This window comes from Taudactylus pleione, unplaced genomic scaffold (genome assembly GCF_031769625.1).
Source record: "Taudactylus pleione unplaced genomic scaffold, aTauple2 ptg000671l, whole genome shotgun sequence".
Taxonomy (NCBI): domain Eukaryota; kingdom Metazoa; phylum Chordata; class Amphibia; order Anura; family Myobatrachidae; genus Taudactylus; species Taudactylus pleione.
In genome coordinates this window covers 7,208,947-7,224,580 of record NW_028285073.1, presented here as the reverse complement: position 1 = coordinate 7,224,580, position 15,634 = coordinate 7,208,947, and the positions used below count along the sequence as shown (strand labels likewise).

At 45.3% G+C, this 15,634-nt stretch overlaps 1 protein-coding gene across 1 annotated transcript; it reads left to right on the top strand.

Moving 5' to 3' along the window:
• The first annotated feature begins 309 nt into the window (after positions 1 to 309).
• LOC148478219 (cysteine-rich motor neuron 1 protein-like) lies at positions 310 to 15,394 on the top strand. The gene is made up of 4 exons (XM_088455792.1): positions 310 to 595; positions 7,693 to 7,866; positions 13,152 to 13,289; positions 15,153 to 15,394. Exons 1-4 carry the CDS (start codon positions 310 to 312, stop codon positions 15,392 to 15,394), a joined length of 840 nt encoding a protein of 279 aa, XP_088311918.1.
• The last annotated feature ends 240 nt before the right edge of the window (positions 15,395 to 15,634 follow it).

The window sequence follows — 15,634 nt, the reverse complement described above, 5'->3', positions numbered from 1 at the left end:
AATTCCAGTTACCTTCAAAGATGTATCTTATTTCCTAATCTTCATGATTTGAGGTCCACTGGTTTATTCCTGCTCTGTGTTTTATAATGCATATCACTTTTTGTGATAGTTTGCCATTTGTAAATACATGAGACTGGTGTGCTTAGCTCCTTGTTTGCATGCAGCAGGTCAGTGCCCTATAATGTTTACTTTACTTGTCCCAACACACTCTGCATATATAAAATGCTGTTATGTCCAGGTGTTTGGGAGTAAAGGAGAAACGGAGTGCGATCGGAAAACAATTTTTTTTTTGCTGTAAATTCGACGACAATGAGATTTTTTTTGCTTTTGTTCATTATTTTACCCTGCTTAATACCAGCGCTATCTGCCTACAACTGCACCGCATGTGAGAACAGAAAATGTCAGCCATATGTATCGCCCTGTCCAGGAAACAAAGCTATAGATCCATGTGGGTGCTGTGTACATTGTGCTAAGCAAAAAGGGGAACTATGTGGAGGGCCAGACTGGGAACATGGCTATTGTGACAAGAACTTAAAATGTGCACCTATTGCTGGAAAAGGATTGGTTGAAATCCCTGTGGTAGGAGTATGCAAATGTAAGTATATAGTACAATGTAATGTATTTCTCCTGCTGCAATAATGATATGGTAATAAGTAGAGATGTGCAAGGACCCCCATGTTTTGGTTTGTGTTTTGGATATGTATTTTTAAAAATTCATAAAAACAGCTAAAATCATGTAATTGGCGGCTTGTTTTTGTTCCTACAGTATTATTAACCTCAATAACATTAATGTCCAGTCTGTTCCAGTCAATTTTGACCACCTAACAGTTCACAATATTATTCACCAATATTACCCAAAGGCTGGCTGGCTAAACTAATCAACAGAGCAGCGGCACAAACACACGGCAGTTTAATAGACTACTGCACATTTATGAAACATTGCCACACTGCAGTGGCAGACAGGATGACAGATTAATAAACTATACACCCCCATAAAAACCAAGAATGTTTTCATTAATCAAGAACTAGATCAGAGGTCAGAGGGCAGTACAGGGAAATGGAGGTGGAGTATGTATGAAGTGGAAGGCAGGTAAAGGAAGGATTGATTAGTTAGTTATTTAATTGTTTGATTTATGAAGAAAATTTAGGAGGAAAAGGGGGGGGTAGTATGGCCAGCCTCCTAATATTTGGTTTTGTTTTCTAATTAGAAATAGAGCAATAACCAATAAAAATGTTTGTCTATGAAAAACAAGTTGTCCCCAATGCCCCACTAAATACAGCCCATTATGAAAAGAAAAGTGGTGCAAGATGGAATTGCCCTTGGGCCCTCCCACCCATTCTTATGTTGGATATTAAAAAGGACATGCAAAGTTTAATAAACCAATAACTTAAGTGACAGTTTGGGCATCACAAAGGGGGTGCGGGCCACCATGGGTGTCACCCACCGTGCCACCACACTTCTGCCCGCCCCCCCTTCATTTGGAGGCGGAACCAGTTCTGCTTCCAGCCCACCCTACCTGGCCACCACAAGGAGGCTCCATTTGCCAGGCACCTGCTGAGATTTTGTTACCAGCAGGTGCCCAGCTCCTTCCCCGCAGCGGCAGCTGGAGCTCACTCCTGATCTCTGGCTTCCAGTTTCTGCAGGTAAGCACTATGGGAGAAGCGTCATGACGTCTCTCCCATAGTTCCGGGGAGCCGGATTACCACTGGGGGCACTACTAATGGGGGCATTACTACAAGGGACATTACTACAGGGGGCACTACTATAGGGGGGCATTACCAATGGGGTACTACTAATGGTGGCATTACTACTGGGGGCATTACTACAGGGGGTGCTAATACAGGGGGCATTACTACAGGGGGCACTACTACAGAGGGTACTGCTATAGGGGGCATTACCACTGGGGGCACTACTAATGGGGCATTACAATTGGGAGTACTACTACTACAGGGAACATTACTACTGGGGGCACTACTATGGGGTGCACTACTACAGGGTGCACTACTAATGGAGGCACTACTAATGGGGACATTGCATATGGGGCACTGCATAAGGGGCACCTCTACTGTAGGCACTGCAAAAGGGGCACTACTACTGGGTGCACTGCATAGGATGCACCACTACTAGGGGCATTGTGTAAGGGGCACCACTGCTGCGGGCATTGTGCATAAGGGGCACTAATATGGGCATTGTGTAAAAGGGGCACTACTGTGTTTCATAACATGAATAAGGGACACTACTATATGGTATAATGTGTATTAGGGACACTATGTAATGTGTATTGTGAATAAAATTTTGCTATTGTGTGGCGTAATTTGTATTGGAAATACTATTGTGTGACCACACCCCTTTTTGAGATCACGCCTTTTTTGTGTGCTGCGCGCCTTAGGCGCACGCTGTCCTTTTATTGAAAAATTGCAGAGGAAGGGGGTGGGGAGTTCTATCACATTTCTAGGACCACTTTAAGCACTGCTACCCAGAATGCCGGGCATGATATCATGCCCGCCAGTTTGCCTGGCATTCTGGGAGGAGCACAGTGTGACTGCTGGACTGGTAATGGGGGCATGTTTGTGGAGCTGCGCACCATGGTCCCGTTTTGTTTTTTTGGTGGAGGGGGGGTGTGTCACTGTGCGTTACAGCACCGGGTGACACCAACTCTAGTGACGCCTCTGCCCTCATTTTCCTGTTGCACTTCCGCACTAGCATCCTCAATTTCTATTATGTCACCATCTTAACTTGTACTGCTCATCCCCATATTTGCAGAGGGTGCAAAAATGGTGGCTTCCCTATGAGTATATCAGAAATGCCAGACTCATACATACAGGGGCCGGATTAAGGCCCACATGGGCCTGGAGCTGAAAATGTTCAAGGGCCTATACTGAGAAGGGGAAGAGCTGTGAACGGTGCTGTGTGGGTGTGGTCAGAGTCACCTTGGTGAATACACCCTCTAAACTATGACCACAATGTCTGCCTAACTACATAGAAATAGAAAAATTGCATAATTTTTTTTTTTTGGGGGGGACTGGCTGCTAGAAAAACTATTTAAATACTTAAAATTTATGGCCAGTTAGGCAGCTGGTAATCATTCTGTCATGTTGATGGGCCTATTTTTATTTGAAGGCCTGGAGCTGCAGCTCTATCCGCCCCGTTGTTAATCTGGCCCTGCATACATAGCACTTGTGGACACCCTTAGAATTTCCTCAGTGTGATGTTTCTGAACACATAGTTTGTTCTTCAGCCTTAGAGGATTTTTTTTTTGCACTGATTTGCTTGTTTTATATTTAGCACCTCTTCTAGAAACTGAGGGCCTGATTCAGAGCTGAACGTTCTGACCAGAGCGCTCGCTCTGAATCAGGGCCGTCCTATTTAAATGTGGAGCGGCCTTTTGGACGCTCGCATTGCTGTGGGTTACCACCCACAGCTTATGCGAGCGTCCATGATGATGGTCGCGATGGTCAAAGACCATTGCGACCATCGGGCTTGCGACGAGACCCTGTGGTAGGGTCTCGCTGCCGCAAGCCCAGGAGTGATTTTGGCTCTATCAGAGCCAGAATCACTCCCACTGACATCATTACTGATGCCAGTGGGGCCGGACTCAGATGGTAGCCGTTCCCATAGGAACGCCTCCGTCTGGCAGCCACGCCCCCAGCACGCCCACCAAAGGGGGCGTGCTGTCAGTCATAAAAGCACGCCCCCTTTGGTGCGAGACCCCGAGCGACGTATTCCTCATCGCTCGCCGGGTCTTGCGCATGCGCACGACGGAGCTCCCTCCATAGTGCGCATTCGCCCAACATCGACCAAGCGAAGGACGCTCGCAAGCGGGTCTGAATGACCCCCTGAGTGAGAAGGTGTTGCATCATAATGTGAGGTTACAGAAGAAGATGCCTGACTGACTGCAGTTCTAGAACCACCGTTTGCAAATAAAAGTCAAGGCCTAAGCCTTTCCTTGCCATTGGTTGTGGTGTATGGCATCTTCACAATTTTATGTATTTCAGCAGTAAACTTTCCCTTTATTATTAGGTGACTGTTTTTTTAACATTGTGAAATATAGGCTTGATTTCTGATGCCCTGTCTTAAACCCTCTATGCCCTTAAGCAGATGTTGAAGGACTAGTATCATCATGACTGTGAGCAGCTGCAGCATTAGTACTATACTTTTTTGCTGCTCCTGCTCTTCTATCGACTGATCGTGGTCCATATTGACTCACAGCGCTTATATAATTAATGCAGTGGTACTGAGCATTATTGTTTAACACAGTACCACTGCCTGACCTGCCTGAACACACACAAGTTTTATAAAAATACTAATTATTTTTTTATTTAAAAAAAAAAACCAACAACTTCACACTGCATCTCACAGTGCTGATATTAACAACAACTTTACACTATGGGGTAAACTTATTAAGATTCGTGTTGATCCGATATTGCTATCTCGGGTGAAACAATAACTTTTTTGCAAATTGGGAATTTACTATCATTAAAGTCGGATGATTTGTTCATCTTTTGTGATTGAACTTGGGTGAGTTAATGCCGCAAATTCGGTTTTTACCAATAGAAATGCATTCACCATCAGCTCAAATCGGAAGTACTTTTCATTCACTTCTGCCTAAATCGGGAATTTACCATTATTCGTTTTACTATATTCGTCTGTTTTACAGCCAAATCGGGGAGTCAATAGAAGTTTCAAATGCACCACCTCACGAGCTGCGAGTTGCCATCAAACATACACAAATCAGTGAGATTTGTGTATGTTTACTAGTGTTTCTTTTGTTTTTAGGGTTCATTTTTAGGAAAAATTTACGCAGGGTCCCCCCCAAAAGGCTAACCAGCCCCGGACTGGTCAGCAAGTCCTGGTTCCTAAAATTACTGGGAACAAAATATGTAGGGTTCCACCGTAATTAAAGTACCAGCACCTGGCTGCAGGGCCAGCGTTGGTTTTAAATATACTGGGAAAAATGTGTAGGGGTCCCCCTATATTTAAAACCAGCATCACACCCAAACTGTCCAGGGTGTAATGCCACAGCCCGGAGACCCTATTACTGGATCTCTAGGGCCAAAGCATTCTCACTCCAAGGCGGTAAGGCCAAGCCGTGGATCTCAGGGGAGAGAGGACCACACAAAAAGGGGTCCCCTCTCTCCTGAAACCCAATGCTTGGTCTGAAGCTTGGTTCTACGGGGACAGAAACATCTGGCAGCAGGTAAGTATGTGTGTAATAAACTTGTACTATCTATGGTGTGTGTGTTGTGTCTTTTTTTAACAATTTATTTTACAGTGGGGTTACGGGTGCCGGCCGCCTGCTGGCACTTGTAGTTCCATGAGTGCCAAAGGGCAGGCATGCTGGCACCTGTACTTCCACTGTAAAATACAATAGTTTAATACTATTTAACACTTTATTACCCCTGTACCCACTGTTCCAGGGGTGCGGGGAAAAGCCCTGGGCTTCAGACGAAGCCTGGGGTTTTGAGAGAGGGGTGACCCCTTTTTTGGGGGGTTTCCACCTCCCCTGAGATCCCAGATTTGGCCTGACTGGCTTGGGGTGAGAATGCTTTGGCACTGGAGACCCGGTGATAGGGTCTCCCGGCTGTGACATTACACCCCGGTCAGTTTGGGTCCAGTGCTAGTTTTAAATATAGGGGGACCCCTACGCATTTTTTTCAACCTATATTTAAAACCAGCATCGGCCCTGCAGCCAGGTGCTGATTCTTAAATTATGGGGGAACCCTACTAGTTTTGTAATTTTATGAACCAGGACTGGCTGACCAGTCCGGGACTGGTTAGCCTTTCTGGGGGGGGGGACCCCGCGTCAATTAAAAAAAAAAAATTAACCCTTAAAATATATAAAGACAAACAAGCAGCCTGCACATATTTCACTGATATGTGCAGGCTGCTTGTTTGGGAGAAAAAGTCAGGCAGGGAAATCGGGGCTTCAACACGGACAGGAGATCAAATATGTCATCAAACAAAATGATCCTGTAAAAATCGGGAGCTTGGCAAATTCACGATTTTTTAGGTGAAAAAAACGGCGGTTCTTAATCGATCCTATCCGAATTGAAAAACGGGACAAATCAGGACCAACACGAATCTTAGTAAATTTACCCCTATGACGCACAGTGCCGATATTAACGCGGTGCATGGTACCTACTGTGTGTTATTGTTTAACACAGTACCACTGCCTGGCCTTGGGGCAAATTTACTAAAGTGAGAATTTTTAGAAGTGCGTTTTAAAAGTGATGTTGCCCATAGCAACCAATCAGATTCTAGCTATCAACTTCTAGAAGATGCTAGTTAAATGTTAAATAGAATCTTATTGGTTGATAAGGACAACATTACTTCTAAAACTCACTTCTAAAAACTCTCACTTTAGTAAAGAGTTTTTGTCTCCTGTGAACCCAGTTTATAGTTTATTGCATTCCTGCTTCAATTAATATTTATTCTCGTTGTTTATATTAACTTTAATAAGGAGCATTGTGTCATTCTTGTTGGAATTTTTAATATCAAAATGAAGTGTGTGTGAAGGTTTGGTAGTATTGGCAGGCCCGCCGAGAGCTGGCCCGGGTAAAGGGGGGCGTGGCCTAATCGCTGGAGGCGTGGCCATGCCCCCTTCGAGAGAACAAACAAGTTTTGTAGCGCCGTGAAGTGGCGCTGCGCGCTGGCAAGGGGTGCGCTCTGAGCCTGGCGCATAACCAGTGGGGGGCATGATCAGCTTGATCACTCCCCCCACAGGCATAGGAGACTGCTGTGGTTGCTTCATTCATAGCAGCCGCGAGCAGTCTCCCAGTGTAACTCAGCACAGAGCAGCGTGTGCTGGGCTGCTGTGTTGAAAGAGGGAGGGGGGAGCGGTACCGGACCGGGGCCCAGCCGGGCCCCTCCAGCAAGCCCGGGCCTGGGTAATTTGTACCCGCTCCCCTCCCCCTCTCTGCGCCCCTGGGTATTGGGTTAACAGCGGTGGTAGCCTGAAACAGCTAGAAACCTTGTACTGACTCTGCTCACTGGGGGTCATTCAGACCCGCTCGCAAGTAAAGGACGCTCGCAAGCGGGTCGATGTTGTCTCACTGCGCATGCGCACGACGGAGGGAGCTCCATCGTGCGCATGCGCGAGACCCGGATAGCGACGGGCTCTCCGTCGCTCCGGGTCTTGCACCAAAGGGGGCGTGCTGTCGATGTTGATTGACAGCACGCCCCCTTTGGTGGGTTGCCGGGGGCGTGGCTGCCAGACGGAGGCGTTCCAATGGGAACGCCTGCCGACTGAAGCCGGCCCCACTGACATCAGTAATGATGTCAGTGGGAGTGATTTTGGCTCTGATAGAGCCAAAATCACTCCTGGGCTTGCAGCAGCGAGACCCTACCGCAGGGTCTTGTCGCAAGCCCGATGGTCGCGATGGTTATCCACAGCTATGCGAGCGGCCAGGAGGCCGCTCCATTTTCAGGTAGGAAGGCACTGATTCAGAGCGAGCGCTCTGGTCAGAGCGTTCAGCTCTGAATCAGGCCCACTGTCCCAGATATATTTGTAGTGAAACTGCCAACCAATAGTATAAATGTCAGCCAATGACATAAAGGTATTCTCACCTAAATAAAATGTCAAGATTTCCTTTATAATTAGTGACAACTCACTTTTGTTTTGTAATATATATGTATACAAAGTAAACTAACACAGGTAAACAGTAATTTTACATCTTCTCTTTTGTTTACAGATGTATCAGGCTACGGTTATAACGAATATTTTGAAGATGATGATGAGAACTGCCCACAGCAAAAAAAAGCGTGTTACAAGGCAATGGGAATGTGCGACTGTATAGACAAACGCACCTGCATTTATGATTTCTTCCAGTATTCAGCCTTATATTGTGACCCCCGCTATGATAGTCGTATGTATATCTGCACGTTTATGTGTTGTTTGCTTTTATGTATATAACACCTGTATTGGCGTTAGGTGATAAGGTCACATGACACTAAATTACTGGCTTTTCTGGACATCTCTCTTCTTGGTGGCGGCTAGACCCGAGCCTTTCTCTTCTTTTCAGTGGGGGAGGGAATGAATAGAAATGTAAAGATATTGGGGCATATGTATCATTATTTACAAAAAAGAGCATTTAAAGTCTGAAAATTACAGCTCTCTTTTGTAAATAATAATAATACATATGCCCCCATATCTTTACATTTCTATTCATTCATCCTGTATTCTTTGCATTATTATCACATTTTTATCGCATGTGACTTTAGGCAAATGCCATAACAGTGTGATTTCTGCACAGCACTAAGCCTGGCAGTAGTGGTCTAAGCAGTGTCCAGTATCTGTTTGTCTATCTCATATCTATTTATCTATCTATCTATCTATCTATCTATCAATCTATCTCATATCTATCTATCTATCTATCTATCTCATATCTACTCTATCTATCTATCTATCCATCTATCTATCTCATATCTATCTAGCTATCTCATTATCTATCAATCTATCAATCTCATATCTATCTATCTATCTATCTATCTATCTATCTATCTATCTATCTATCTATCTATCTATCTATCTGTCTGTCTGTCTTGTCTGTCTATCATACATATACATAAGACTACTTAACTTAAGTTACAGTATATTAAGTCCACATTAGTTTTAATCTATCGTTGGTGCACTTAAAGAAATTGTTGGACCCGGGTCTACTACTCTGAATCAGAACATCCTGAACTCGTTTGATACTGGCCTATATTACCAATTTGTAAAGCAGAGTAGTCTGTGCCTCACTAAGGGGTTGATTGCGAGCAAAGCAAAAAGGAGCAAGTAACTTTGTTAAAACCATGTTGCACTGCAGGCGGTGCAGATTTAAAATGGGCACCTCCCCCCTTCCCCTCAACCTCTCTTACAGGATTTCCATGAATCTTTGTGAGTTTTATATTTATGTAATCGTTGGTAGGGGTTACTAGGATGAGTTAAACATGTGTTATGTATAGGGTAAATTGTTAATAAATATATTTAAAGTTATGAGGTAAAATATGATTGTAACTAACCCTTAAAATATGTTTTTATGCAACTATTTTGTTGATGTGTTACAGTAAGTATATTTGGGCAAGAGTGTTGGATGCCCATTGTATTACTGTGTCAGGTGTAGGTAATAGTGCTGCAAGTTGCACATATACCTCGTACAGTACATTTCACAGACATTGGTGACAGTTGCAGAAGAGCGTAGTGATACAGCTGGGAGTGATTTGGTCCTGTCAGAGAAAGAGGAGCCAGTTTTAGGGGGAGATTTAATAAAGCATGGAGAGAGATAAAATTGGAGATAAATAGCACCAACCAATCAGCTCCTAACTGTCATTTTTCAAACGCAGCCTGTAAAGTTACAGTTAGAAACTAATTGGTTAGTGCTATTTATCTCCAATTTTATTTCTCCCCAAGCTTCATTAAAGAGTGGTATATAAGAGCTGTCAGCACAGCTAACACCCAGACTGCTGTTTGCTCCTATCCAGTGCACTTCTGTGGCTGAGCTATAGACAGAGCTGTAAACAGCAGCAGTTAGGCACAGGGTAGCAAGTAGCCCGAGAGGGTCTGGGTCCTACCTCTTAATTAGGGACCAGCTGAGGACAGTCCGGCCAGAGCAGCTGGGGGAGAGAGGAGCCGAGTAGCCAGCAGGTCAGTGTCTGCATCAGCTCCATGGTGGGCAGTGATTAAGAAGCCAGCTGAAGTACTGGAAGCTCCACCCCAGTACACAGTGCAAAATTCCCCGCTGGCCACCAATGACAGCTCCAGTGAGAAGAGCTGGCAGAGTAACAGCTGAAGGGATCCATAGGGTAAGATAAATATTGGCTGCACTGCACACACTGCAAGCGTTACTTGAATGATGCAGGATAGTATCGGCTCCATTTACTAATAGAGCCGATGCACAAATTAACAGAGAGATCAGCTATATTAATGAGACTTCTTTGGGAGTATAACCTGTATATATATATATATATATATATATATATATATATATTCAATCTATGGGCCTGATTCACTACGGATCGTAAGTGCGATTACGCATGCATTCGCCCGATTGTTGCATTCTGCACATGCGTATACATTGCAGTGCGCGTGCGTGAACTAGCCACTGAGATCGGGACTGTGATTGACAGGAAGTGCTGTTTGTGGGAGGTGACAGGGGGTGGTCAGCAAAATGCAGGCGTGCCAGGGTGTTTGAATGCCGTTACAGGGGCGTGCATAAATTATCCACTGCAATGCCATACGCAGCTCAAGTACTCAGTGCATGCGATGAGGTTAGCAATTTCTGAGTAAGGTCTGGGCTTGTGCAAGTGTGCGTGAGGCTACGATGGTACTCGATGTTACCGATGGTTTCGCGTCTTGCTAAACAATACGAATATGTGTAAGGTAAGGTGGGCATCCCTATGTAGTGCTGTGATGGCATAGCGATCACAGTGTGTTAGCATATCATTGCAGTCAGACTGCGTGCGTAATCGGAGCCGCCATCGCAATTGCGTTCCATAGTGAATCAAGCCCTATACCTCTAACCCACCAAAACCAACCCATTTTGAACTGAACCTCAATTTTTAATTTTAATTAAAAATATATATGCACATATATGAGGACTACACCTATAGTATTGATAAGTAATTCTGGTACCAGTAAACACAAAGTAAATAGTTATATGCACTTTATTGTATAATGTTAGTGAATGTCTGTTATGAATCCCATAGCCTGCTCCGTATGAACCGCCTAAAACCCAGACTAACGAGGTCTTCCACCAATAACAACCGCCCGTTGTTCCCTTAGAACTAAGATACGTTCACTGGTACTTAGGTGGCCGCCTGGTCCTAAAACTCGAGGTAATAGAAGATCACACAGAAATACAATGGGATTCAATGGAGAGAGGAAAGACAGGAACATAAACTGGTATCCAGGAGACTTGAGAGTCTATGATATGGCTGATGAACCGATGGGGCGGCTAGGAGTTGATTGTAGAAGACAGAACTCAATTGATGCGGCTTTGGTAGCCAATGTTGTGGCTTGGAGCCGGTAATAAAAGGCTGTACTCAATTGATACGGCTTTGAGAGCCGATGGTGTGGCTTGAAGCCGATTGTAGAAAAAATAAAGCAATTGATGAGGCTTTGAGAGCCGATGGTGCGGCTTGGAGCCGGTGGCAGAAGGAAGCACCCAATGGATGCGACTTGAGAACTGATGGTGATGCCTGGAGCCGATTGTAGAAGAGAGAAAGCAATTGATGAGGCTTTGAGAGCCAGTATGCAATTTAGTGTACAAGTTTGTGTACAATTAAAAGTACAATCCTGTGTACTTCGGCTTTGAGAGTCGGTACGCAATTTAATGTACAAGTTGGTGTACAAAACAGTGTTTCAAAACTTAAAGCTGGCAGCAGCATGGGAGCTGCTGATGTAGCCAGGGAGCCGTAAGAGAGACAGGTGAGTCGGTGACAGCACAGACGCTGCTGGTGTCAGTGGCAAATGCAGGATCTCTAGAGGGGGGTTTCCAAATGCTTGATTTTAGAGCGAGTGTGGCCAGTCCTAGAAGAGGGCATAATTAGTACTTATACAGCTTTAATATGCATCATACATGCTGTATTGTGTGTGATAATTCCAGCATATACAGGACCAGCGATCACAGTAACCCTTTATATGCAGCAGTATGGCCATCCTGCCTGAGATGAATGTATTTATTTTAGATGTGGGCACCATTCCAGAGCATTGGAGCAAGTCTGGGAGCCGGGAGGAGCAGCAGAAGGACCTAGCACTGCCCTGGACATATATGTACATATTGGGCTCTAGAGCAGTGCATCCATAACAGTACATGTTTTCCAGATCTCATAGTTGGTGCACAGGTTATTTATCACTGGCTGATATATGTTAAAAGATCCACAGGTGGTGCTAATTATTTCATTTGTTATACTGAGAAGAGCATGCAGCACTAGTAACAGTCTATTATATTACTATTTCTATTGTGGTCATGGTGTGGGCTGGGGAGGGGGGTTTCCAGGCAGATGGAAACCCCCTCTGTGTCTGCCTATGGGTGTGGCCTGGGAGCCGTAGGAAAGGCAGGTTAGCAGGTTAAAGCATGGGAGGTGCTGGTGCGGTTAAGCCGAGTGGACCTACAGGAACTCTATAGTCGGGGAGGCGGAAAAAAGGTAAGACTGTACAAATAGGATGATAGACCAATCATGCCATGCTGTGGATGACACATCACCTCCTGAGGCATACCTCCCAACATGACCCTCTCCAGGAGGGACACAATGCTCTGGTCCTGGACTTCCCTGGTAAGAGGTGCGGCTGCAGCGCAGTTCAAAATTCAAATAGAGGAGTCACACCAACTGTCATTTCACACACTGCCCAACATCACTGGCTGGGACTCACTGGCAGTTGGTGTGACTCCCCTATTTGAATCTTGGACTGTACTGCAGCCCCGCCCATGGAGCCGCCACCAATCATAAATAACCAGGGAAGTCCAGGACCAGAGCATTGTGTCCCTCCTGGAGGGGGTCATGTTGGGAGGTATGCTGAGGCGTGCCGATCGCCTAGCAACTGAGGGAAGCGGAATAACACCATCCCGACCAGGTGAACTGCTCAAAGGAGACAAGTCGTGACCGCGACCTGTAACAATGTCTAATTAATTGTATTTCATAGCTTAGTTATTAGACATCATATAGGGACACTTTGTGTCTCTGATTCTCTAGGTTGATACTAGGGTTTTAGGGTAATTACATACATGAAGTGTTATTTAGCTATGTAATATGACTGTTTTCTTATGCAATTTTTTGGAGAAATCTGCCTAATGGTAGTAAAGAAATAAAACTTACCATTGGATGAACCATATCCGGAATATGGTATAAGTGGTGACTTCTATATACACAAGGGCCGGTGTCATATAGCTGTCAAAGTATAATTACCAACACTCCTACATTGTAAGCTGGTTTTCCCAAGTAGGCCCATTAGCACGTACCAATACTCGTATGGAGGCACTGATATACAAAGGTATAACACTTACTGGGAGATTAGGGGTGGGTACATTCTGTACACCAAGGTTTTCGTACTTTGTTAACTACAAAAAGACATAGGAGGGAACAGATAGACAGGCATAAAGATAGACAGATGGATGGATATGAGTATATAAGAATCTTCTCTAATTTGTTTCCCCTCTTTTGTTTTTTTAAGCTGATTATGACCATCTTTACCAAACACCCTGTACCCGCAGTGGCTGTGACATTGTGAATAACACATGTGTCTGTACAAGTGGCGGATGTGATCGCACTTTTGAGTTCAGTGACGGCACAAAATGTTACCAAACGCTAAGTATGACTATTGTTTTTCTAATGTAAAGTATTGTACAACTGTTAAGTGAAAATAGTTTTCGGTGTTGTCCTACTTCTCAGAGGTGCAGGGTTTGAGAGGAAGCAGCTCATACTTACCAACCCTTTGGCTGCCTCCTGGAAGAGGCAGCCAGGTCGGCACTGTGGGGGGCTGGGGCTCAGGGGAGGAGGCGGGTCTGGGGGCGGCAATGGGCGGGCTTCGGGAAAGGTGGGCAAATCTGGGGGCTTGACGATGCATTTGCATCATTGTAGCCTCTCTACCGCTATGCAATACAGAGATTACCGGCATTTTGGAGAGGGAGGGGCGGAACCACGATGACGCGATTCAGCGCAATCATCTGTGCCGCCTACTTTACTGGGGAAGTGGGTAGCTGCGGCCCGGGTGTCTCCCGTGTACATTTGTTCACCTTGGGTGACACACATGGGTGCAGGGTGTGCGGTGCACACAGGCCCCTAGGTCCAGGGGGTGGTCTGCACCGTACACACTGCACCCATATTATACTTAACTCTTCGGAGTCCCACATCGGCGCCTGTATCAGCGCTATAAAAATGGCTGGAAAATGGCAGCCACTGCCATTTTCCCGGTGACCTGCTCATGCGCTATAGACTCTGGGCAAACTCTAGTGCCCAGAGTCTATAAGTGCGGCGCTGGCTGCGCTATGCTCAGTGCGCTGCCGGCCGCTGGACTGAGAGGAGGGGGCCCATGACGGAGACTGCACACGGGCCCCCTCCTCTCTAGAAACTCCCCTGAATGGACCACTTCAGACTGGATAGATATTTAAATATCTTTGGTTTATCATGTTTTGTTTTTGTACACTGTCAAGTAGTTGAAAACATGGTTCCACAGTGTGCGGGGTTTAGTTACTAAGCAGCAGCTTAGTAAATACCTCCAGACCATGTTAGAAATACCTTCAAATTAAGGAACAAGACAGGGGGCGGGATGTACTAAAGGAAAAATGTGGTAAAAACCCCATATGGAACTTATATATGGAAATGCGTTTTTACCGCATTTCCATAAGTACTAAGCCCGGGCCACCCTTTTTTCGGCACGGAGGGTAACGCCAGAAAAACCTGGCGTAACCCTATAGATGCCTATGGGCTTCTTACTGCACCCTGCTCCCGACGGTTCACCTCCGCCTTGCTGCCCCGACGTCACCCAGTGCTGGCCCCCACTCACCTGCACTCCAATGTCACTGGCCCGCGCTCCTCCTGGGTAATCCGCCTCCTTCTCCTCCTAATCTACTTCGGGGTGCAGGGAGGAGGAGCCCTGGGTTTCCTGCACAGGTGACAAGCAGGAAGCTTGGAGGGGACGGGGTTCCACGGAGACCCCGTCACCCGGCATCGGCTATTTCGCAAAGGGCAGCTCTAATCACAATAGCTGTCCTTTGCGATACTAATCGCATATGTTAGTACATATGCAATTAGTAAGGTTGCGGTGACTGGCGGAATGGTCACCGCAACCTTAGCACATCCCGCCCAATAGTTTTAAAATCATGGAATGGTCAGTACAGTCTCCAGACGCCTCATCGAGATGGTTAGGGATGACGTGGACAGAAGGGTGAAAGCAAAGCAACCTACAAGTGCAACACATTTGTGGGAACATATTTAATTTCCTTTGTAGAAAGTATGCCACAAGGGTGTTTGGTGGTTGTATCTGCAAAAGTCTAAAATTTAGAGACAATTTTGTTAAACAAAATGATTCTATGATCTCTCTCTCTCACACACACACTCTCACTCTCTCTCTTTCTATCTCTCTCTCTATCCAATCTGTTGATAATGATTGGTGTTTTGTCTGCATACAGTAAATAGTGTCAGTGATGTAATTTTGCCTATTCTGTCTTTACAGTTGAGCGGTTATGTGCCAATGTGACTTGTCCGGAGCCTGAAGTACTTAAATGTCCCCCTGATTCAGTGGTCACTAAACCCCATACACCCTACGGAGAGTGCTGTCCCACCATACCCAGTAACTGCACTTGTGACTTTGATGTATGCAATAATAAATGTCCAAAAGGAAGAAGAAAGATCATGATTCAGGAAACAGATGGCGTGCCTGGGAGATGCTGTGACCAATTTATGTGTTTGCTGTAAATAAAAAAAGTGCATGTAAGGTTCCAGGTAGTCCCTGGTTTCCCAGGCCTGTCCTGATGCACATTCATGTACCTTTACTTATTCAGGTTCTTCCTATTCTCCTGCAATGTTTAATAAATGCATTTATGTAATAAATGACAAAGCTGTTCATGTTAATGAATTTAACAGAGATGCAACACAGAATTGTAACCAAAGAGCAGTGTTGTGTTATATACAGGTAAACTGGAATCAACGACTTGA